At 42.0% G+C, this 25,315-nt stretch overlaps 1 protein-coding gene across 1 annotated transcript in view; it reads left to right on the top strand.

The window, feature by feature from the left end:
• Positions 1–2,490: 2,490 nt before the first annotated feature.
• The window catches only part of MYRFL (myelin regulatory factor like), a 40,705-nt gene continuing 17,880 nt past the window's right edge, over positions 2,491–25,315 (top strand). The window contains 13 exon segments of the mRNA XM_052774768.1: positions 2,491–2,637; positions 8,180–8,247; positions 8,342–8,600; positions 10,098–10,189; positions 11,442–11,531; positions 11,951–12,098; positions 15,304–15,499; positions 16,629–16,705; positions 17,970–18,080; positions 18,648–18,738; positions 22,040–22,240; positions 22,642–22,750; positions 23,235–23,344. Coding sequence (XP_052630728.1) covers positions 2,579–2,637; positions 8,180–8,247; positions 8,342–8,600; positions 10,098–10,189; positions 11,442–11,531; positions 11,951–12,098; positions 15,304–15,499; positions 16,629–16,705; positions 17,970–18,080; positions 18,648–18,738; positions 22,040–22,240; positions 22,642–22,750; positions 23,235–23,344 — 1,611 coding nt within the window. The 5' untranslated portion in view covers positions 2,491–2,578.

Raw genomic sequence — 25,315 nt, 5'->3', positions numbered from 1 at the left:
GTTTTAGACTTCAGATTGAAGGAGAGAGAAAAACAGAATATCAAGCTTAGAGAGAAATGGGAAAAATAACATCATATGCTGCCTATGATGCAGTCTCTGTTCTGCCAACAACCCCAGTCACCGTCTTGGCCGTTCATCCTCATCACTCTCCCGGGTAGCTGGCAATCCTCCGCACAGCGACCCTGAAGCCGAACGTGTCCCCCAGCGCAGACTCTTCCCGGAGATGCCTGGGCACGTCGCGGTGCGGAGCGTGGGCTGGGAGCGGAGACCCCCCAGCGCCAGCTGAAAATCGGGGCTGCCGACCCCCCCCCAGACCCCCCGGCAGCTCTTGGCCAGGCGTGGGGCTCTGCGCAGGACGCGATGTGCTTGTGGGGGTCTCTCGGCAAGGCTCGTCCCACCACGTGCGCGCAGTTCTCTGCTCTTGCAGCCACCCGACGTCCAGGCGAGCGGCTGGCGTGCGTGCTACCCGTACCTATTAAGTGCTTACTGGGATCAAATGCCTGTGAAATGGATGCCACCATTTTAAATAAATTTGCATGCGATCCAACAGCTCCTCCTCTGCTGAAACAGATGCCAGTGCGAGCACGTGATGCCACCAGCCTGGAAAGTACATTCAGAAAGACAGAATAAAGTTCTACAGGGCAGCCCAATGCACTGGCTCTTCTCTGCACCTCTGTTGCGAACTTTCATTTGCCTACCTTCTTCCTGGTGTGCTTCCTTCCTCTCCCAGCACAGAATCGCTTATTCCTTCCTTCTCCTCCTACCCATTTAACTGCTTATGCAAAGTGGAGAGATTAAGAGGGAATGATACATATTGCTGTTGTCATCACTTGGCAACAGAGCTCCTCTCTGGACTGTGGATGCCCCTATTAAGGCCATGTCCTTGTTTGATTCATAGCTGTACTTCAAAAGGGCTTGTCTCTGAACTTGGTCAAAATAAGGAATTCTTGGGTTTGTGGTACAAGAAAACGCTTTGTATCTCACCTCTGGCCTCATGTTAATAACAAAATTATATCATTCTGCATGAGGGCTAGGCAATTTGAGCAGGAGGGTAAAAGGAGGAGAAGGCGATGGAATTGTTTTCCTGTGGACTACATTAGCAAAAGGGGAAGTGTTTGAGATTCAAGGGGGGATATCCTAAATTCAGACCTGAAGAACAGAAAGATGAGAATCCAGCAACCTTGAGAGACGTTGCTAAGGAAAGCCAGGCTCTCTCGTAGTCTCAAGCTGGTTTTACAAATTGTTTTGCTGCTACTTCAAGACTTTCCATGTTACAATTTTGCTGAGGCAAGTAAACATGCTGCACCTATTGAATCTGTTCTTCTCTGATATGCGGAGGACAGGTTTGTGTACAGTGTCGGGATCTTGGGATGCAAGGATGTATCGGTAGCACACCTGCAAGTTGCTATCTCACGGTGAAAGGCAGCCAAAATTAAGTCAGCAGCAGCGATAAGCAAACGCTGCCTAGACCAACCTGTGATCACAAAGCAGTTCAGGGGATGTTTCTTAGCAATGTGAATTTACGTATTGAGACAGACGCATGAGGGAATTCCTACGCATGGTGGTGGAAATGGATTTTTAGGGGAAATGGCGGGTGTCAGCTGCTCGGGGCTGAGCCACGCAGCTCTGGATGTATGGGCTCGTCCATTTTATCTTGTGCAGCAGCGCGACAGCCACACACGGCTCCTGCGCCTTGCTGGAGGGAGCAGGAACTTCAATGTCCTTATCTTGTTTGCTTTTGCCACACCTGTATTTATGGAAGGCGTGCTGGAGAGGTGGGGAGCCTACAGAGTAGTTCTGTTTGTTTGTGGTTTGGTTTTGGGTTTGTTTTTGTTTTTTTTTTTTTTTAGAGAGAGTTCTGGCTGACTTTCTACAAAAGTTGTCATGAATTCTGGAGAATTTATAATCATAAAATCTGTTTATAGCCCTCAGTTACCAAGCAACAAAGGACAAAGTACTGAACCTTTCTATTCATTAATACATTTAACATGTTAGTGGGCTGTTTTTTCAGGGAGGATAAAAGGAAGCCACCAGTCAAACATTTCTCAAGCTTTATTTGTGCTTTCTTCAAGCTCAGGATGGTGGATTTTTAAACTGAGTCTTTCACAAACTCACTTGCAGTACTAATGCAGAAAGTGAATCTGTGTGAGACAATGTCTGACCTTTGACCCAGTTGCCTCTTTTGATCCCAGTGTAAAAGGGTGTGACGTTATCTTCAAAACCCCTTTTTCCAGTTGCAGACTGGGGCCCTTCATCCTCGTGCTGTGGCAATTCAGTGAAGCCTTAATGCCGAGGATGAACTGGTGTTTGCCTGGTGCTGCTGTCGTCTTTGCCTTCCCCTGCACACCCTGGTTTATTCTGCGTTTCCCATCTTTGCTCCCAGGGTGACTAAACCCGAAGCGTAACCCACCCGTTACACACAAACCAGGACAGATTTGGTTTTCCTTTGTGCAGGAGAGAGGGCAACGTTACTTAGCTGAAGTACTGACAATTCCCTCCCAATTCCACTCTCATAATTTCTGTCTTTCTGACATTCTTAATTTTAGGGCAAGATGTCCATGGAGCCTTGGAGAATCCCATGGTGGATACAAGTATGTTGGAAGAATTCATCAGTAGTGACGCAGAGTTTGGAACTTTGTAAGTATCACCGTAACATGTACTTTCCCTCCGTAGCAACATCTCTTACATTGTTTTCAGTAGTGCCATAATAAAATCGGAATGCAACAGTCAGACCTGAAATCTGAGTTTCAAGAGGGTTGTGGCTCTCTTGATATTGTTACTTACTTAAAGCTGTATAAGATGACGTGGAAAAATGAATTACAGGCAGTAATGGAAATACAGTCATCTTGTTCAACAGAATGAATGATAATGAAGTCTGGGATAATTCACAACTGTTATGCTAATTGGGGCACTAAATGCAAAGCTGTTATTTTAACATTCCTGTAAGTGCTAGTTTAGTGTTTATGTACAGAATAAGTGATATAAGTGACACTAATGTATAGTAATTTGAGAGAATATCGTAAACCTCCCAGTCTGAGGGAAGCAGGGCTACTGTTTTCATTCTAACGCTTCATTCAGAACAGAGAGACTATCCATTAATCTCTTCTGAGACTAACTCTAAGAGATACAAAGGATGCATAATGCAAAGGGTCGTGGTCAAGGGTGGAAAGTTATGCAGCATAGATCTATCAAAGACTTCAAACCCAAATCTTTCATCTAGACAACTGTCAGATGACTGTTGTTCAATGCAAAATATTATTAATGGGCCGACACTTGCACTAGCCAAGAAGCAGAGCAAGAGGGGAAGTCTTAAAAATAATTAAACATGGGATTTTTTCATTCCAGACACACTCAGCAGCACACATATTTACTTACGGTGGGCTAAATAGGCTTCTACCTGCTCTAAATCATGAATAATGAATTGATTCTCTCTCTGCCCACGCTATAAAAGTAAAGAAGAATGAAGAGGTGGTTATATATAAATATACATAACCTTTATTTTTTGAATAAGTAAACACGTATCAGGTAAACAGATTATTGAACTCCTGTATGACAACTTTAAAATATTATTCTTTTGCTTTTATACACAAGACATAGCAGAAATATAAATGTGTATACGTATGGTATTATGTAGCTTAGGTATGTTAGATATTATAGTTGCAGTGCTACTAAGTATTTACACGCAAGGAAATAATACATAAAACTACTACGGGTTTGGAGACTCAGCAGGATTTTACACGGATACTACAGTAATACTTCATTAATTATGGGATTAAGAAGAACATCTACTGAATCATTAGATCTCTAAGTCAAATTATGAAGTATTTCTCTGTATTGCAGACTATTTGTGCATAAACAGAATAGAACCTCATAAAGGAACTTGCCAAAATGCGTCAAAGGAGAAAAATATTAAAAGTCTCCACATATATATAAGATGCAGATCAGCATAATGGCATGTGCAATAGTGAATGCAGAATGCAGTGAATAGGGTGCTGTTACCACCAAGGTCTTGGGTGCATCTGGAAGTGACCATTAAAAGTTGTCTTGCTTCAGGCAGGCCATCGGCATTATATTTATTCTCCTCTTACACAGCATGTGAAGCACCATGTGATTTCCTCATCTTTTCCTACAGTGATAGCTTACTCTTGAGTGGTGGAAGGAAAAAAAGGGTTGCATATCCTTTCCTAAGGAGGCATTTAATTGATATGCTATGTCTGTAACACAGGATCACTTAAACTACAGAATATTTTTTCCTTCAAAAGCACAATACCAGTTTCAGTAAAGTTCTAACTTGGAGACATATCGCTACTACCTCTGTACTTCATGAATACTTTATTTGTCCTATAAAGTGTTTGTCTGTATTTTACTGAAATACTCTCACTTAAAGCAGAAATTGAGTACCCAAGACAGCATTTGAAACTAGGAACATGAACCAAATGCGTAGAAGGGAAGCTTTAGACTTTTGTGGATGTATCTTTTTAAATTTTACAAGGCATGTTTAGAATTCAGTAGCTATGGATTAAGTATCCCACAGAAAAAAAAAAATTCAAATGTTTACCTACTCTCTATTCAAAGTTGAAAACGATATTTAGAGCAGTAGACACGATATTTAAAAGCATCAGAAAATTTGTTTTGAAGGAAATCAAAGATTATTCTGATGTGGAATTTTTAAATTTATTTTTTGAGAGTAATCATGTAGTTGAAGCTAAGCCAGAATGCAGGGTTGTGGATATGGCATGTTAGAAAACCAATAGCAATACCATTATGAAATACACAAGAACATGTCAAAAGTAATAGGCCGTGACCAAAAATGAAACTCTTCTCTCTCATGGCATCCAAACTCAGAAATACAAAACCTGAAGTAGAAACAGTAGAATTAAAATCTGGTGATGGAAATTTTCCATTGATGCTTGAAAATATTTGCTGTGTCTGTGGGAACACGTGTTTTTGGAATATGAGGGTGTCCATTTAAGCAATTTTGTTTTATTCAACTTCTGCCAGAACACTGGGCCTTAGTCGAGGAGGTGTGCCCCACTAAATGTCTGTCATCCTTCCTCTGCTCTAGCATTTTTAGCCTGACATGTGTCATAGAATCACAGAATCGTTAAGGTTGGAAAAGACCTTCAAGATCATCGAGTCCAACCATCATCCATGCCCACTAAACCATGTTCTGGAGTAAAACCATGTTCAGGTAGTGCTTCAGAGCAGTGTTTGAGGCTACAATTCACAGGAATACCTGAAAGGGTTAAGAGTCCATTTCTTGAACCTCCGTCTATTCCTAATGTAATAGAGGAACCCTCTGTAGGTCCTTTAAATGGCAGTGAGATGGCATAGGATTTTCTCTCCCTTAAGCTGCTTTGAAAGCGCCATCACGAAGGACTGAAAAACCTGAAATAAAATAGGAGATGTGACAGACCTGTGCCCTCAGCTGACAGGAGACAAGCACAGCCTCTCCATAGCGGTCTGCCGTTGACTTGGGATGCTCCTGTTTTCAATGCAGAAGGAATGAAGTGGTTTTGCTACGTAGTGTGGGAACATCTGCTTGTTGCTGTGACCTGCTCGTGAAGGACTTGGCCTAGCTTAAACTACGGGGTAGTTCCAGGTCTCACTCTGAGTAATCCTTTACACGCTGTCTGATAGAAACGCTGTAAAAGCAAAGCACAGTATCACAGGGAGATATAGTACAATATAATGAAGCATAGGTACCAAAGAGTAAATAATCAAGAACCTTCTTTCAAACCTCAGGCATGTGAATGGGCTGAGCTGCTGGAGACAAGCAAAGCTCTTAGTCACCTGCACACAAGGAAACTCAATTCCTGCCTGAAAATCGGGAGAAAGCTGCACAGTAAAATATGGGCTGGCATGTTCTTATACAGAGCAGCGTGCCTGAAGTTCTTTAGAAAGGAATCATAAGAGGTCGTGTTTTCCAAGATTTACCGGTTTCAGTAACAAAAAAGAGTGAACACTTAAAAATCACGGAGCACGCTTCAGTTATTTGGCTTTCCACCATGACCTCTCCAAGCAGGGGTGTTAAAGCTTAAATCTTTCCTGCTTGGCTGTGGGGTTTGCCAAGGAGGTGGCTGTGGAGCACATGGAGTATCTTGGTTCCCAGCCAGGATTCCTCTGTCCTGCCTCTAGTCCCTGGCTCTTGTCATGGCTGCGAGAGTGTAACTGCCTTTCCAGCCTGTAGTCCCTGTGCCTCTGCACCTGCTCACTGTGTCGTGGTTTAACCCCAGCCAGTAACTAAGCCCCACACAGCCCCCATCACTAGTGGGATGGGGGAGACAATTGGGGAAAAAAAAAAAAGTAAAACTCATGGGTTGAGATAAGAACAGTTTAATAGAACAGAAAGGAAGAAACTAATAACAACAACAACAACAATAATAATAATAATAAAAGGATTGGAATATACAAAACAAGTGATGCATAATGCAATTGCTCACCACTTGCTGACCGATGCCCAGTTAGTCCCCGAGCAGTGATCCCCCAGGCCAACTCCCCCCAGTTTATATACTGGGCATGACATCACATGGTCTGGAATACCCCTTTGGCCAGTTGGGGTCAGCTGTCCTGGCTGTGTCCCCTCCCAACTCCTTGTGCCCCTCCAGCCTTCTTGCTGGCTGGGCATGAGAAGCTGAAAAACCCTTGACTTGGTATAAACCCTACTGAGCAACAACTGAAAACATCAGTGTGTTATCAACATTCTTCTCATACTGAGCCCAAAACATAGCACTGTATCGGCTACTAGAAAGAAAATTAACTCCATCCCAGCCGAAACCAGGACACCTGTGATGGTCCCATGGGGGGGTCTGAAGGTGCTGTGCCATGCTGGGACCTCCCCTCGCCCCAGGGTGCCGAGGGTGTTCCTCCTGTGTCCTGCTGATTGCCAACAGCCCCGAGCTGCTCTGGAGGTGGCCCGGCTTTCCAATCCGTAGGATGTGAACTGGATGAGCCTCTTGCTTATGTATCTCAGCAGAGAGGAAAGCAGCCCAGCTCTGCCTGAATTTGGCACGGCGCGGTGTTACTCGGCAGGCGTGTTGATGGCGGGTGACGTGGGAGCTGCTGGACGGTGGTACTGCGTGGGTCTGCACTTCGTGAGCACCCCTTGTCGTGGGCAAGAGAGCCTAGACCCAAGAAATTTGTACTTTAATTTGTTACCAATTAATGCAGACTTCTGATCACTGACTCGTGTATTGAGAAAAAGAGAACATAAACAATGAAATGCTTAGAGAAACATCCTTCTCCCCCCCGCCTTTTCAAGGCTCAGTTTAAACTGAGCACTCAGTTGCTATAAATAATCAGTCAGCAATGGTGTTTGGGTTAAAACATGACTGAATGGCTTGTCTTCTGTGAGGAATGAGGGGTTGTTTTCTTTTTGAAGCTTTTCTTGGAGGAGGCTGTTGGGATGGACCTGTTGGTACTCTTTATTTTCCATTCTGTTGTGATTTAGATATAGAAGATATTAATTCTTGGTCCTCCACTGTGTTATTCCAAACGGAACTGTAAGATTGTGTAGGACAGAAAAGAGGGAAGGTAGCTCGTCACCCGTGGAAACCCCACGTTAAGCTTCTGGATCTTTTTGGTGAGCTTGTAAAAGCTCTTGTTTCAAACCGGGCAAACGCGCTTCCCAGCTGTGCGGCAGCCCCCGCTTCCCCCCGCGCTGGGGCTGCCTCTCGTGGTGAGCAAGGTGCTAAAATGGGACCTGCTAGCATCTGATGGAGACCGCGAGCGCTTTGGACGTGCTCAGGTCTCGAGAAATCAGCCGGTGGAGGACGATGCTACAGATCTTTGACCTGCAGTCTCGAGGGAAGGGGTTTAGAGCCCTCGCGGGCTCCGTGCGCTCAGAGTCGCGGGGGTGCCCGGAGGCGACTGAAGAACGAACGGCTCGTGGGAAGGAAGGAGGACTGGAGTCAGCGGGTTGTGGGGGGACGTTTGGGCAAGAGCTGGTAGGGATGGGGCCTCCCTGTGCGGGGGGGAGGCGGAGAGCCGTAGGAGATGGTCTGGTGAAGCGTAAGTGACGTTGCTCCTGTGAGAAGGGGCAGCAACCGTGGTGGGCGATGTTTCCTGAAGACCCGTGTCGGTAGCCTGATGGTGCCCCTCCGGCTGCTTTCAACGTTGCCTTGTGGTCGTCCTCCGTGTTTCCTCCCAGTAGAAATTAAAATTTCTTTTTCATCCCTAGGCAGAGCCAGTTGCCAGACTCCCCACCGGACTCTGGATCGGAACCGTGTTCTCCGCCACAGCTCCAGAGTAAGTCGCATGAATTCGGCCTCTCCCAAGCCCGTAGGAAGGTCTCCAGCTCCTTTTCCTTGTCCTTACTTTCTTGTCTGTTTGCTTCTTGCAGCCCTGTGGTGTGACGCTACGTGGCCCGGTGGGCTGCAGCCTCCGCTCCCCTGCCCATCTGCTGGGGTACCCAGCAAGCTTCCCTGCAGGTTCATGGAGACTTATTCCGATCCCGGTGCCGGTGGGCATCCCTGCACCATCCCCCCGGGCTGCTGCCTGAAGACAGAAAGTGCTGTGACTCCTTGGAATAATTCTACAGCCCCCAGCTGTTTGGGGTTTAATTATTCATCCTTTCAGCCAAATGCATCTCAGATTTCTGGGTAAATGATAAAGTGTTTATGCAAAGGGCGAGACAGCTACAAAAAAAAAGTTGAGCTGGTAGAAGACAGGGTTTAGGACCGCTGTCAAATCCCCGTGGGTGTAGGGTTTTCCACAGGATGGCAGTGTTTAGACATTTTTGAGATGCTTGTGGTTGAGGGTTCTTTAAACTTCTTGACTGAAGTTCAGATTGGAAGTAGGAATGGATTTCAATTTTGAAAACGTTACAAAGCTAAAGAGAGACCAACATAACTGCTCTATAACTGGATTATAAAAGCGTTCAGGCGTTTTGCAATACCTGTTGCAGGGATTTGTCCATAAGGATCTTGTAAGTGTTCTGACAAGTGGCACGAGAGAAAAAAAAATAATTGTCACATCTATGTAAGGAAGTGAAATGGTATTCATACACCACCTGCCATATTCACCCACCAGCGTGTTGTGGATGCTTAATTATTTAAAATACACTGGGTAGTGCACGTATCCAACCATGATACCTGGTAAGACTGAATTGACTGATGCATGCCAGAGGGGGAACTCTGGATTTCGGGAGAGAAACATGAATTTGTCAGTGTGAGTCCTGGGCTTGCAGATGCTCCATCCCCGTCTCCTCTTCTCTACAGAGCTCAATTACGTGTTGGACGTGGGTGAAGGAAGCTGGGCCTGGGTTTCTCAGTGGAGCTATTTGTGTTCTTTCTTTGTTTTCCAGTAGAAGGTGCCCCTTAGTCAAAGTCATACTATTTTTTGAGTGAATCCTTTGGTTATTGGAACTTAAGATACAAAATACTTCTTGACCAACTGTGGAACTTTTGAACAAACACAGAAAAAGAGTAACAGTTAATGTGATGAGCAGGCTTTTCTGCTACTCCTGCCTGCACCTTAGTTTGAGTGCCGACTGAGCCTGACTGAGACCTGGAGTTTGGCTTGGGTTTTTTTCCCCCGTCCAGAAGGAGTGACCATCTGTCAGGATATTCTAGTTTACATTTTATAATATCAAAACTTTGGAATAAAGTTTTTTTCCCTTTGCACAAAGGAGCATTTTTTGAAATCTCACTTTCTGGGAAAGGGGAAAAATGTTACCCAGCAGTCGCCCCTTGAGATCTCTTCATTAACACATTGGTTTAACTGCTACTGGTGTTTTCTATATAAGAGGGAAAGTGAGTTCACACTTGATGCAGCACACTTATTCAAGATAAAGCTGTGATTTTAATGCAAATGTCAGGAAACAATAAAACCCTGCCCCTTATGCACCGTGTACGTTTTTAAGAAGAGATCAACTTCTCTATTCATATGAAATAAAAAAATAAACTGGTCTATGTTTTGGAAGGAAAAATTACATAATTCAGTTTTAAAAAGCCAACAACAATCACCTCCCCCTGGCAGATCAGAATTTGGGTGACAGTGCAGGTAGAATGAGATACGTGGGTGTTCTCTTGTTATGATTCTGTAACACCTGTATTTAAACTTATTTATAAGTAATGCAGCGTGTGTTTTTAAAAAAGTATTTCTGCAGCATCAGGCAAAAAAAGGAAGCTCTCACAATTACTGGGAGATGCCCCTGATTCTCCAGTCCAGTCTCAGGACTCCAGGCAAGGTAAGCAACTGTGTGAAAATGAAATTTAATGTTTCATGCCATAGACAAGTACATTTTAAGAGCACAGCTCCTGCTGGTTCTGAAAATGCAGCAGTATTAACAGTCTGGGCTCCGCTACCAGGTTTGGAGGAATTTACCTTTTCAGTGTTTTTGAAAACCAGGATGTATTTGTATTTGGCAAAGAGAGAAGAAGCATTAGAGGCTCGTGTTTCCTGAGGACTCTCTGGACAAAATATTCTGCCCTTCTCCGTGTGTGAGCCTGCAGTACACAGATGATACCATACTCTGCTGACTTTGCTTGGCACTAGATTGACTGGGCAAAGAAACCATCTTGGGTTAGCTTAACAGGGAATTATTGGGGTGGATGAGCAAACAGATTGCAGTTTCCCTTTATCATCTCAACTCCATATTTTTTCTACAAAGTGTGTCCATGTGCGAGCTTCGTAAAAGCTGTGTGTTCTTCCCCACCTCTTCCCCAAATTAATTTGGTTCATTGTTTTATCAAGATAAAAATGCTAAGCTTATACCAATTGAATCAAAAAAGCTTATCAGGCATGTACAGAAATGGATCAGCTTCTGTGAAGTGTGAGGCTCTCCATGAATGAACAGTTTGTAATGAACAGTTTATCTGAGGAGTTTCACCCTTGTCTGTTAGCGGAAAATCTGAGAGTTGCTTGTTGTTTCTTCAGAATAAGTTATTTTTCAGCATTAAATGAATCTTTTAGAACACTTTTAATGAGTAGCAACTGGATTTAGTAGGTTACTTTTCCTTTGGTATCTTCTATTTGATCAGTGTTGCTTGATTGTGACTAGTCCTCTAAGTCTGCCACTGCTGGAAGGAGAGGATGTGTCTAAAATTGCTATTGCTGTTTTTAGTATGTAAAGACACAGATTTGAAATATGCTTTCCTTGGGGGTCGCTGTTAATAAAATTGCACTGACACACGTGCTATTGGAAAAAGAACACAGCCCTTGGTTAAAATGGCATGGGGATCATTTAGAAATGAGGTGTGAATTTCTTTACTGTGGGCTTTTTCTTATATTTTTACTCTGCTGTATGTCACAAGTGGGGAACTGCAAATGAAGCTGGGGCCTGAAATGATTCTGTAGGCTCTATCTTACTGTGCTGCCACTGACTGTGGATGGATCTTAGCTGATATGCTCAACGACATATTTTCTCCTGTCCTTACTGTACTCCATTTATCTGTCTCATCACATTCTCCTCTGTCTTCATAAAATGTATAATATCTCAGAAAGCATTAACCAGTCAACCAGATGTAGCGATGAATGCGTTTGCTATTGGAAAACTGTGCCTCCTGCTCTGGAATGAAGTACCTGTTGCAGTGAGTTAGAGTATATTCAGTTTAAACCTGTAGTAGAGAGACCGGGAAACTTACGTAGTTATTTTGCTTAATTGTTTCTTGCAGTGTTGCAGATTTACAGTAAAATGGTTGGCTCAGCTTTCCTTTCCCCCGCCTGCCCCCAAAGGAAACTATCCATCCTTTTGGAGAGAATAAAAATAGGAACTGCTACTTGTGTAATAATTTGCAAATAAGGAAAGCTGAAAAATTTATTTTCTAGGGCAAGGGAATATAACACCATCTTTTGGAATAACTGCAAAGGACAATCGGATTTAAATATATATGCAATGTGTTTGTGCTTTATATGTATGTATATATGTAGATATATTTATAAAAATGTTTATGCAGGATTTTTGGCTAGTCACAAAAGTAATAACTGAATTGTCACTATCTCTCTACAGCAACTGTTAAGGACTTTGCAGCTGAAGTGCAAGAATATGACAGTGACGGGCAGAATGCAGCTTTGGAAAAATGCTGTCAAGCTCTAACATGGCAACCATATCAAATTTCTCAGTGGAACAGCTTATTTAACTCTAATTATGAAAAACTGTAAGTACTGATGTTTGCACTTGGGAAAAGTGGTTTCCTGGGTCCTTTTTTTTTTTTTTTCTGGTACTGTAGTTCTATAGGAATAAATGATACATTTAGCACCCCTTGTTCTTACTGAAAATAAGACTGGAGAAGGAGGTATAGCAGGCATGATGGAATATGAATCTGCAGATGTATCAGAAGCAGAACTTTAAACACTGGTTGAAATTCATGCCAGGTTTTCTGATTTCCCTTCAGGGATTTAGGGGCAAAAGGAAAATGAGTTTAACTTAAAATACCTGTTTATTTTTGTTTCTTTTGTCAAGCACATTGGGGCAAGTAATTACTGAGCATATGGCACCTTTCCCTCTAATGGCCTAAAACATTAAAGAAAAATGGAAATAGAAGATACCTGTATTACTTCTGGGCTCATATAACCGAAGTCTTAATAACTATAGACGTATATATATGATGTGCAACTGTTTAGTCAAAGGTTTAGAGTTCTCCTGTATGAATCAGAACTGTAAATCATTTTTTTGCCGCTGGCAAAGGTCATTCCAAGTTCACTTTACATCCCTGATTTTCTCCATTCTAGTATTCAGTGAAAGATCCCTTTTAACAAAAGCCCTTCTGCAGTGGCTGGTTTATTCCCCAGGACTGGTGCAAACATTTTGTCCCTGTCTCCACAGGACTTCACCAGCATAGTAAATTTTAATTTTCCTAGAGCCCAACCTGCTAAAAGCACTCGTGGGAGTTTGGAGGGTATCAGTGTCGTTGCTGGACACTGTCGTTCCCTGTTGATGCCCAGCGTGACGGGTCAGTACGCATCGTGCTGTGTCCCACACAGCCCTTCTCCCGAGGTACGGACGTGACACCAGAGCAGACGGCTCGGTGTCCCCACCTTTCTACTCCCTGGGAGCTGGATGGGCCAAGAAACCTCCTCCTGTGTTCGTCATGCCAATTGTCACTCTAGATGGAAGCGGCTTCCAACTCCTGTCACGCTTTCAGTCAATGACGACGTGAGAGCTGTGAGCTGCTCGTGGGAGATTTGCTTTCCCACCGCTACCCAACTACTTGGTGGTTCCCATACGCTTAAAGTTGAAGTTCCAGGCTCACATTTCTTGGTGGCTTGTGTCAACAAAGACAATGTGATGCTGAGCATTAAAGCATCCAGATACACGTGGCGCTGCCACTACCGTGGAAGGGGATTGAGATGTTATTTGCAGAGGAAGTCAGTGTTAATTTTAAGTGAGGTCAATGGCAGCGCCTTTGCTCCAAGGTGCGCTGTAATTATAGCACGGATTTTCTGAGCAGTCATCCTGTATTTTGTTAGCCTCAAGAGTCATGTACTTATCACTGCTCAGTGTAGGTGGATTGGTCCTGTACCTCAAAATTGCTGTGCCCGCTTTAGGGGCATTTCTCAGGTTAATGATTATTTTCTGTTTTATTCATCCAGTATTTTAACCTTTTGATTATTTCATTTTCACAACAAAATGCTGTTAACTGAGGTAGACTAATTAGAAAAGGTTACTCTACCATTAATTATGCCCTGCATTGTGTCTGCTTGGCACTTTCTTAGCTGCTTGCCCCATTACTATTGTGATTGGTGGGACTCTGTTCCAAAGATGTTGTCTGAAGACTCAAATTCTGAATAGAAAGAGGAATTGGAAGTGTGTTTCTCGGAGGGATGCTTGTGTGACAGGGATATCCCTTGCTACCTGAAAGTTCTTCCAAGTTTTACTGTACTGCTTGGTGAGACTGACCATTCTTTGTGAGATCAGATCAAAATATGTATTTGCTCTTAATTACTGTAAATGGCATACTCGGAAAACGTTAAACGTGAAATTCCTCTTTGGGAGTCATTGTTCCAAACAATTCAACTTGGAGAAATGGAAATTTGTACTTTTGCTTCTCAATCTGCTTGCCTGCCTGTAAGCAAGAACTTTGAAATTGCTTTAAGAATATCAGCTAATGAACTTGCTTCACACTTGAATCTGAAAAATGACTCTTCTCCCTACTATGAAGTACACACATAAAAAGAATTACCTTTGTAGGAAGAAACTGAAGAAGTTTTGCTTCTTTAATAATGATCTTTTGAGGAGATGGTAGATACTTCATTATAATTTTTAATATGAATTAACATATGACTTAGTAGTTTTGGAGTAGTTACAAAGTAGTTTTCTCTTTATTCTCTGTCCTAGATAATCAGTGATTGTCTGAAAGGGGCCTTTTGTTCGTAATTTATAAAAAGATAATAAAGTCTGTACATTTCTTGTGAAGTCTGTACATTTTGATTTTTTCCACCTAATAATGTGCAAACAAATGGATGAGTTCTGAAAAGCCATCTTCAGTAATTGTGTTAATGAGAGGTTCTCGGTAGCATCAGACGAGATCATCATTATCGAACTTCCATTAGCAAGAAAAGCCAACGCCCATATAAGAGAACCTTGCCATGTAGTCCTGTTATTTCAGAATTATGTATCACTTAAATCAGAGGACTGGAAACATTGTTGGGATGGTGAGTTCACTGGCTCTTTTAGAAAGATCTTTTGATACCTTTCCTTGTTTGCTATGAATCATAAGGACAGAATACTCTTTCACTTTGGGTGACAAATTAGCCCTTTCAATAAACAGAATAGGGTTTCCTTAGTTGGGGTAGGATGGACAACATTATAAAGGAGAGTTTTGTAGTCATCTGGCCAGAGGGTCGGTGTCTATAGCTTTTCTTCTAGCTTGAGTAAAGCTGTGTTTGAATCCCAGCAGCTTCTGCAGAAGCACTTGGTGTGGGAATTCAGGAGCAAACCAGGGAGTTTTGCTGGCTCATTAGCACATTGTTGTCTGCAGCGCTCATTCAGCTCTGGTTTTTTATAGCAACGTTATAATGAATGCTTGAACACACTAAAAGGTTTTATTGTGCTTTTAGGTGCACAGAGTCCCTTTGTACCAGATTTGTAAGTGAGGATTATGTAAGCTTCTCCACCTCTGGTTTCCAAACATTTCAAGTGTCAGACTGGAATTAGAGTACATTTTATATGCATTTTCATTTTTACACCTCTGAGAGGCTAAGAAGAAAATACTGGTAGAACTGGTGATTGTAAAGATGTATTTCAGCTCCCATTTTGTCATTAAAAATCAGATGGATTTTCAGACCACGTAAAAAAATAGGAACTCAAGATGTCACTCAAATATGCCTCAAAGTTGCTATTCTTTCTTCTTGTTTTTGTAGACCTGCTGTAGGATATCACATTGTCACAGATAAAGGATTTAATTTTTCAACAACAGATGATGCCTTTGTGTGCCAGAAGAAGAATCACTTCCAAATCACAGTCCATATTAGAATCACTGGACATCCAAAATATGTCAAAACTCAGCTGGGGGGGAAACCAATAGAAAAGTTTTACTTGAAAGCTTTTGGAATAAAGGCAAGTATTTCTCCTCTTTGTGATTATTACTTTTAATAAGTTAGTATGTGATTATCCATAGAATAAGGTAAATAATTGAAATGAACTCTTTTCTTAGTCATTTTTGACCAAGACAAAAGAGAACACTTTTAAGTTACTAGTGACTTCTGTGTGGAACTCTTTTGCAAAAAAGTGATGTTTTGTGGATGCTTGGGCTGATATATGCCGAAAGACGACATGTTTGCCTGTTTGCTGTGGTTTCACTGAATTCCCTCTCTTTGACTGAAATTTTGTTCCCTCTGTGGGCAGTGCGGGGGTGTCAGCTGGTGTGTAGGTGGCCAGTCTACCCATTGGTCAAAAAGAGTTCTTGAAAAAAAAAAACAATTCACAAAGCAAAGAAAAAAACCAAATCTGGTTTTCCTGAACAGTTCACATGTAGAAAACCAACAAAATTTCCCCATTTCTTCTTGCCAGGGTTTCCATTTTCATTTTAAGAACCAAATTCTTCCCAGCCAATATGGGTCCACAAGCTTGCATATACAGAAGTAGTAAGAAATTTTAATCTTTCTGAAAGATTTTACCACATTTTTTTACTTACTACCAAAATTCAGTCATTTAAAACAATCCATGTAGCTGTTTTACAAGGCAGCTACTACCAGATTTGCTTAATGCATTCTAATGCAGAAGAAATTAGTGAATATTACTGTCATCTGTTCCCATCTGAAGCAAAGTGCTGCTTGCTACCATTCCAGAAAGGTACAGAAGTTTAGATTAAAATAACTTATGGAACTACCTTGTACAGGTTCAGTTCTCACATTAAATATCTGCATTTTTGCTTTGGGATAAAATGAGCCAAGAACAGTCTAGATTCAGAAAGCAATTTTTCTTTTGCAAATTAATGCATGACTTTTTTTTTTCTTTCCCTTTTTTTCTCTTTCAAATTATGTCCTCAGAATGATTTGGGGCTTCAGACTAGCTGTCAGGTGTCAATTGATCAGAAGTCAATTCCTGTGTTACTTTCTGTGTAGTTCCATGAGAAATGAGAGACATTTCACTCTTTCAGACAATTTGCCTGTTAACTTCTCTTTCAGTTTTTATGTGTTTTAAAATTTAATATTCCTGTAATTTTTGAATTTTTTTTTCTTCATAGGTGGAAGCTCCAAATCAAACAATTGCTATTGAACAGTCTCAGTCAGATCGAAGCAAAAAAACTTTCCATCCTGTTAAGTAAGAATTTTGAGAAAATGATTCCATTTGATTTCAATATGTGATTGGTTTGAAATGTGAAGTAGTAGTTTCTTGGAAACTTACAGTAGTTCTAAGCCAGTTTTCTGATCTGTATCCAAATTCCATTCTGGGTGCGCACATAGAATCACCATAACAGTAAGTGCCTGGTCTCCCTCCATTAAGGAAAATTTTCAGCAGCTTTACAAGTGTGTGAAGAATGCCTGTCCAAAATATTTATATTCAGCTAGCAGCACTGCTGTATGGTGTTCAGAGCTGTATGGCAGATGCATTTCCCATCTTAAAAAATGGCAGTAATGTTCCTGTTCTACGTGGGCATGAGATGTATTTGCAGTGCTTTTCAGGGGGAGTGCCTCTGCTAGAAACATCTGTGCGGCTTCTCCCCACAGCTCTCTGCCATTCTTCTGCATCTTAAGTCACTGGCAGAATCAATGTTTGTTCTTCTGGCATGAGTGTCTTCTGTTGGAGCTGTTCTTTTCTCTATAAATAATTAAATAAGCCTTAAAACAGAAAAAGATAAGACAGCATCAACTTCGACAGGACAGTGCTGGGATAAAGGCTGCATGCAATATATAATTGCAAAAATGAACTTTGAGCTTGGGATAAGAGCTCATTTTCACTAAATTATCTCTATCATGTTATTTTTCTTCCTTTTGCACACCAACAAATAGATTCTGGGTGTGTGTAAATTGTTTCATGGGTGACCGTTCGGTGGACTGGGTTTTTTTCCATGCAAACCCTTTCTTTATTCGTGTTGTTTATCACTTACAGGAGCAATGCCACTATGTATGTGAGACACAGCTGTATATTTTATACTTCTAGACATACAACTTAGGTGTAGGTGATAAAAAGGACAAGCAGTAACATTTATTTATTTTAATGAGGAAATTCAGATCCAATAATAAGCAATGTCAACCTTGGCAAGCAACAAATACCCATCCCTTAGAACACATGCGGTTTTATTATGTTCAAGACTGTACAAACAGACCGAGAAACACAAGACTCTATTACTAAGAACAGTTTCCCACTGCTGGTGCTTTATCCTGTTTATCTCCTTGACGTAGTCACTGTCTTTTTAATGCATTTTTATAAACCAGGGTTACTGTGTTTTTGCTGGGGTCCCTCTGTTTTTTTTCATTTGTCAGTTTTTCTCAGAACTGCTTTAATGAGTTTGAGGAAATCTGGCTTGAGCTGGGTAGATCTCCAAATGCTTATTTCCCTGATCTTATTTCCTTTTCTATTTTAGAGTTGATCTGCCAGGGGACCAGATAACTAAAGTAACACTGGGAAGGTTGCATTTCAGTGAAACAACAGCAAATAATATGAGAAAAAAGGGGAAACCTAATCCTGACCAGAGGTATTGCTGTAGCTAGTTGGCCTGCATGTGTGAAGTGGAAAAGAGAAAGTCTACTTTAGAATGGAGCTGATGGTTGTGAAAAATCTCAGTGTTGCCAAATCTGTGATTTTATTTCAAATTCTGTGATAGCTGGTATCTCCTTAAAGGCCTCTCTTCTAGAGTCACAGAATGATACGAGAATAAAAGAAAAGACCTCATCCTCATGGGTAGAGATAACTTCAGGAAGTCATAGCCAGAATGATGGCTGACGAAATCAGGAAGCCAAAAACCCAAATCATGATGATTTCCTTCTGAGGAAGGAATGGTCTTCATCTTTGAGTCTTTCTTACTTAAATTTCTCAAAATTACTGTAATCTTTGTTCATTTTCAGTGATTGTGGGCATTGAAAGAGCATGTTGCTTGAGAATGAAGGAAGTACTTTTTCTTTCATATTGTAACATAAATACATCTAAAATAATGTTCTGGCTATCTTTTGATGCATCACTAATAGCAGCTGTACTTAAAACATTTTATTATTTTCTGTGAGAAGACATTACTTCAATTATTGTCTTGATTAAATCAAATCAGATACTTCATGCTGGTAGTCGGACTGTATGCTGTCTCTCAGGACCAATTCTACTTGCTGTCTGCAAATGTCTCTGAAAAGATCATTGTGAGGGTAGGTAGAAATTTATATTGCTTTCACGTTAAAAGTATTTACTGTTTTGATATTCACAGGAGACTATGGGGAGGGTGATTCTTGGGCACACAAATTACCATTGACTCAAAAAGATTGCGAAAAAAGTTACAGTTGCATATTGTATGAGTATGTTGTTATCTTTTAATTATCAGGATTTTAAAATGTTAAAAGCAGAGCTATAGAAGAATTTAAAAAGAAAGCTTGTTGTGAATTCCAATACAAAATACGCTGATTTTTCCAGATTGTTTTTTCTTTGAGGTGAAACAATTTCCTGCACTTGCCAGGAATTTGGTAAATGCTTTCATTGGCTAGATGCTTCATTTTCAAAGGAGGATGAGAAGGAAAAAAAAATGCAAGGAAAGAAGCTCAAGCAGCTCTAGGAGGATTTAAGACCCATAGCTGCCCCTTTCCAGTGTGTTTCCAGAGTGTCACAGCTCTTAATTTGGTGGATGTAATATAGGTTTCAAAAGAGAAAAAGGAAGAATTGGTGTCTCTTCCTCACGACCATTACTTTTCAGTCCTCTGATTGACATAAATTTTTCCTTTTAGTCCTCAGCTTTAGCCTACAGTGAGAGTTAGACTCGGAAGAGAGCTCTATTGGAAGAGGAGCTCTGGGGGGTGAGGGATAGGAGAGAGGGAAGGCGCAGAGCCCCAGCGTCAGCGGGGTTGCAGGGGGGCTGCCGAAAGCTTTCCTTCAGTCCTGGCCCCTTCTTCGTGTGACCGATAGCCGTTGGGTAACGTTTGAACTGGGCATAGTCTTGGGTTATGGTTATTTCTAGGGTGAAGATTATGGTTAGGGCTTAGGGAGATAGGGAATGGCTAGGTGCCGTGCGGTGGGGCTGCCGAGGATGGGGAGGGCTGCCGGGAGACGCGGTCGAGTGAACTTTCTCGCGTGAACTTTCTCGCGTGGGACAATCGAGGAATTGCTTCTTGTTTGCCTGGGGTCTTTCTAGTCCTTGGCTTATGGTGAGGAGTAGGCTTCCAGCCAAAAGGAAGTTCATTTTCTTCCCAGTGGCTGGTATAGTGCTGTGGTTTGGATTTAGGATGAGAAGAATGTTGATAACACACTGATGTTTTCAGTTGTTGCTCAGTAGGGTTTATGCCAAGTCAAGGGTTTTTCAGCTTCTCATGTCCACCCAGCAAGAAGGCTGGAGGGGCACAAGGAGTTGGGAGGGGACACAGCCAGGACAGCTGACCCCAACTGGCCAAAGGGGTATTCCAGACCATGTGACGTCATGCCCAGTATATAAACTGGGGGGAGTTGGGCTGGGAGGATCACTGCTCGGGAACTAACTGGGCATTGGTCGGCAAGTGGTGAGCAATTGCATTGTGCATCACTTGTTTTGTATATTTTTATTTTTTTTTATTATTATTACTATTTTTCTTTTTTTTTTTTCTCCTTCCTTTTCTGTCCTGTTAAACTGTCTTTATCTCAACCCACAAGTTTTACTTTTTTTTTCCCCCAATTCTCTCCCTGATCCCACCAGGTGTGGGGGAGCAAGCGAGCATCTGCGTGGTCCTTAGTTGCCGGCTGGGGTTAAACCACGACAGTAGGCAATTGCTTGGGTCCTTTTTGGCAGCACGTCATCTGCCTAGGCTTATGATTACAGCCTGGCTTAGCATTTGGGTTTGGAGAGAGCAAAAGTGCAAGTCCCCAGTATGTGTGGTGTTGCACAGGGGTTTCCCAGGGAAGATGAGGGCTTTCAGATGGTTTCAGTCCTGACTTCTTTTTCATCCGGGCCATAACTTCGTGTCCTCTCGTGCCATCAGCCCTCTTCCTGCGGTTACGGTTAGGTTTTTGGAGGGCGGTGTGGCCGAGAGCTCCTTGCTGGGTGGAGCTGCGAAAGGGCTTTGAAAGCAATGTTTGGAGTTCAGTAGTTTTCTGCCCTGCTGAGAAGTTTTATCATCCTGGCCGTTGCTGTGGGTTCTTTTATTTCAGGACACTGAAGCATTATGTTTGTATTATTCCTGCGTATTTAGTTCTTTTCCTTTTTTGTCCGTTAATTTCCACAATACTGCTTTCATCTGAATTTCTCTTTCTGCGTCTAGCAATGTTACAAATATCATGTCTTTACTAATTTGGGAAAGCTGTTGAATTTTCACGTTTGACTCATCCTTGGGATCATTGTTACCTTATAAGATATGTATTTTTATGTATGATTTAGAAATTTATATTTTTCTACCATTTTTAAAGTTAGATGCTTTTGAAATTTCAATGAGGAGAGCTCCTTCAATGTGTGTGAGACAGTTTTTTAATAGGAATCCAGGGAATGAGATTTTGCAAACCTGGCCACTATTCCAGACAAAGAAAAAAGAAGGCAGAAAAGCAGAAGGATCAAGAGGCTGTGATTTGAAGTGGTGAAAACATCAACAGGAAAGCCGAAAAGAAAAAAAAAAAAAAAAAAAAAAGTCATTTTCCAGATGTCTGAGAGGGCTTCAGTGGCAGGGTGTACAGTGAGCCAGCCACTGGTTACCTTAAAGTGGCAAAGCTGTGCAAATGCACTGCAAGAGAAAGCAGCTCATGTTCTGGCCCTTTATACACTCAACCACTGCTCGGCTGGTAGTTTTGTTATCAGGCATATCAGATCATGCTCTAATTGTGACAAACAGTGGTAAGTGCAGAGCACCATGCCTTGTAGATGGCAAGGCCCTGTGAAAGCCTGGCTTCTTTAAATGCGTGCGAACTTTTTATTGTCATCATACTTTTCGTTCGCACTCAAATTTTAAAGCCTGAATTCAAAGTTTAAAAAAAAATAATTAACGAAATTTATTATTGAAATCAAATGCCTTTTCTAACTATACACACCCCCTTGTTTTATTGGTGTTCTTTGAAAGATCCTGTTTCCTCGACACGAAATTTCTGATCTGAGTTAATTTAAAATATTACAGAGGATTTGGTGAACCACATGTGTTTAATCTCTACCTTGTTTGGTCTTTTCCAATTTCCAGCCTCAGCTAAAATTTGCTGGTAAATAAAGAATGGTTATGTGGCATAACGTTGAAGTTAGAATTTGGAAAGCTTTGGACATTGACAATTTAGCTTAAGGTGATAATAAAATATAATTCAAGTGAAAAAGCAATGAGGCCAATGCTGTGTAAGCAGAAACACTTGGAAGTGACTCCACTCTTTTTTTTCTTTTTTTTTTTCCTGTTGGTGTGTTAGAAAAGCTCTTGAATACAATTTAAAGATTTAGCCTTCCATTTTCCCTGAATTTCTAATGGAATAAGCAATAGTACATCTATGCTATGCTATACCTTTAAACGTAATTTTTTCTTCCAGGCATCTAACCCAGGGCAGTTTGAGAATGACAGTGATGTACTGTGGCAGCGAGGACATGTTCCAGAGACAATAGTCTATCATGGTCGAGTAGGAATTAACACAGATGCACCAGACGAAGCACTGGTTGTCTGCGGAAATGCAAAAGTTATGGGCAGAGTCATGCATCCATCTGACAGCCGAGCAAAACAGAATATCCGGGAGGTGAGGGCTGTGGAGTATTTAGGGCATTTATGTTTGCACCACAGCACACGTGTGGATCATTGTTCTGACACATGAAGCAGCTGCTTTATCCTGCGGAAAGGCTGGCCTAAAGAAACCAGATGCAGCACTGTGCTCTGCAGAGCCATCGCCTGTGGATTTTGGAAGAGGCTGGCCGTAGAAGCTGGGATATCTGTGTAAATGGGAGTTGTCAGACTGAAGGGTCACTGGCAACGCAAATACAAATAGCGCTCTGCTGATGGGGAACGGGAAGATCGTCCGTATTTTTGGATGCGCGGATTGCCCAAGTGGCCGTGCCAGGCTTGTCGCTATCTCGGCGATGTCCTAGATGCCGTGACGTTCTTAGTGTTGCAACATGTGAATCTTGGTGTTTGTCCAACTAGGTTGATACGACTGAGCAGTTGAGAAGAATAACACAAATGAGGCTGGTGGAGTATGACTACAAGCCTGAATTTGCATCTGTTATGGGAATAAAAAATACCCATGAAACAGGTATTCAGTCAGCTCTGTTCCCATTTTTCATTAACTTCCACTGTTGTTCATTGTGCCATAGTGCCTTTTAACACCCTGCTGTTTCATCCTCATTTCTTGGGATACTACAATTGCACACTTTGCTGTCTGTCTCCTGTGATAGAAAAATGCCAAAATTAAGTATTTCTGGTAATTTTCCAACTTCTGTTTCAATTTTTAAAGATAGGAGGTTGTTTTTCCAGAGGTTTAATGAGAATGAAGTACGTGATCACAAACAATTTTGTTTTTATTGCAGAGAAGTGGGAATTCTAAAGGTTTCTGTTTGTTTTCTGTGGGATGGAAAAAAAAAAAAAAAGGTGAAATCCTGGATTTTCTTACCACAGAGAAATTCTAGATCATGTTTGGCCCTACCTGTAGCTTTTAGGATGATCAACTCAATGCACACAACCATGGTCAACGGTATGCCACTGTGTTTCCTGACTTCAGTTTGTTATTTTGTGAACAGGAATAATAGCCCAGGAAGTGAAGGAGCTTTTACCTCAAGCTGTTAGAGAAGTTGGAGATGTTGCTTGTAATGACGGAGAAAAAATAGAGAACTTCCTCATGGTTGACAAGGTATGGTCTTGAGAGAGAAAGGGCAAGCGTGTATTTAGATTGTTCCTTTTGTATGTGGAGCTGTAAGCACACGCTATGCTTTATAGAAAGGTGTAGACCTCCACGTGTATTTACAAAAATAGTGTTTGGCAAATCATTGAGGAAAAACTGAACCGCCAGATGTTGGTAAATGGCTGAATCCTTTAATGACAAAAAGTATTTACATTAAAATCTCATTATAATAACAAATATACAGTAAAGGAGAGAAGGAAAAAACCTACTTTGCTGAATGAAGGTGGGTAGCGATTTCACAGCATTGGTCCAACAAGTGGGACTCCAAAATATTCTTTTGGGTTTAAGTTAATTGTTCCAGAAGTGAATTAAGCACTGATGGCATTCTATTTGCTAAATAAAAACTTCCTTACTCTAATTTTTCACGCCAAATACAAATGCTAGCTCCGTGTGCTCTGTGGGAAGGTTTCTTTGGCCATCTGAAATCCTTATTATAGCTTTAAAATCACATACTACAAAATGTTTATGGCACACAAAGTAATTACCATGCTCACAGGTTGGAAACGATGCCTCAGCCTGTTGTCCTGTGCTCTCTCCCCCTCCTTTCCCTGTAGACATAGGACGGCAAGGGACTGTGGGTCACCCCTGACGGCAGGCAGCGCTCGGCCGGAGCATTGCTCAGAGCAGCCCCTCTGTTGTGCGCTGGTTCGCTGCAGGTCAAGGACCGCTTCCCAGCTTCTTCCCGCTTACAGCTGAGAGTGGGAAGAGGGAGGTTGTACAGATTGGTAACCTTGTCCTGTCTGGATGATGCCGTGAACACGATCCTGTATTCATTATAACCATGCATTCTTTCATTATTCTATAGAAAACACAAAGTTTATACCACCAAACTCGGAGAAAATATCTATAAAAAATACTGCGTTTCACTTGTCATCTTTTGATAGGCTACAAATTAGTTAAATTCATAGGTTAAATCTGCTAGGCTGTATTCCATATAAAGGAAGCACAAATGAGACACCTTGAATAAAGCTGCAGAAAGAGCCCTTTCTAGAGATACTGTTGAAAAGGAGACTTAGAAAATTTGCTGTATTTGGTCAGGGTTCCAGCCTGTAGCTGATCTCTAGGTGCTCACAGAAGAGCAGTGGTGTTAGGTAGTGACACAAGGTTCATTTTGTCTGTCAGCCCTTCCCGTTACGCTGTGTGACAGCTGCAGCATCCTTTGCATTTCTGAGCCCCCCCCAAAACTGCTTTGGGGTGGCCAGTTTTTTTCTGACAAAACTTTTAGGTAGGACAATTGAGCTTTTGACTTACCTCTCCCTTTGCTGAAATATCACACAAATTTGGGCCCGTAGTGTTCCCTTTCTCCTCTGTAGCTCGGGTCTCCGGACAGCACTGCCAGGATGTTTTCCAGGGATGTGACCCGGCAAATGGAGAAAGCCTACAGCACCCGGCGGGGCCTGATTCTGCCACCGACGTGGCCTGAGCAGGACTGAGTTGTTACAGCAATGGCTTTTTTGCTGCTTAGCGTTTTCTTGACTACTTAGCTAGGTCTGGGATCGCTTCGCAAACACTTTGACATCGTTTTAATGCGGTTAGGTAAATCTGCGCTTTCTCCTCTTTCTCCTAACACCTGTGGCAGAGGATGTGAATGTCAGTGCTGTGACCTTTGGGGTGACAGGGGCAGGGGAGATCTGTGTCTAACAGTTTAAGATGTATATTGAATTCAGAGATTTGGAACATCTGATGTCCAGGTGGAACATCTGCTTTCAATGTCTGGAGCTCCCGACTCCAGAGCAGCCCCGCACCTTGACTAGTAAAAGGACGGTGCTTCATATCTTTGTGTTAGTAGGGCAGGTGATGGGGCCCTGAACTTTATTATCTCGCATTCCATGTTTAGTTCCAGATCAGCAGGATATTGGCTGGTTTGGTTGTGTCTCTTTGTCAGTTACCCGTTTGGAGCTGTCGAACCCTGTAGAATTA

The sequence above is a fragment of the Harpia harpyja genome, chromosome 23, assembly GCF_026419915.1.
Source record: "Harpia harpyja isolate bHarHar1 chromosome 23, bHarHar1 primary haplotype, whole genome shotgun sequence".
In the NCBI taxonomy this organism is placed as follows: Eukaryota; Metazoa; Chordata; class Aves; order Accipitriformes; family Accipitridae; genus Harpia; species Harpia harpyja.
This window is presented reverse-complemented; position numbering and strand designations above follow the sequence as displayed.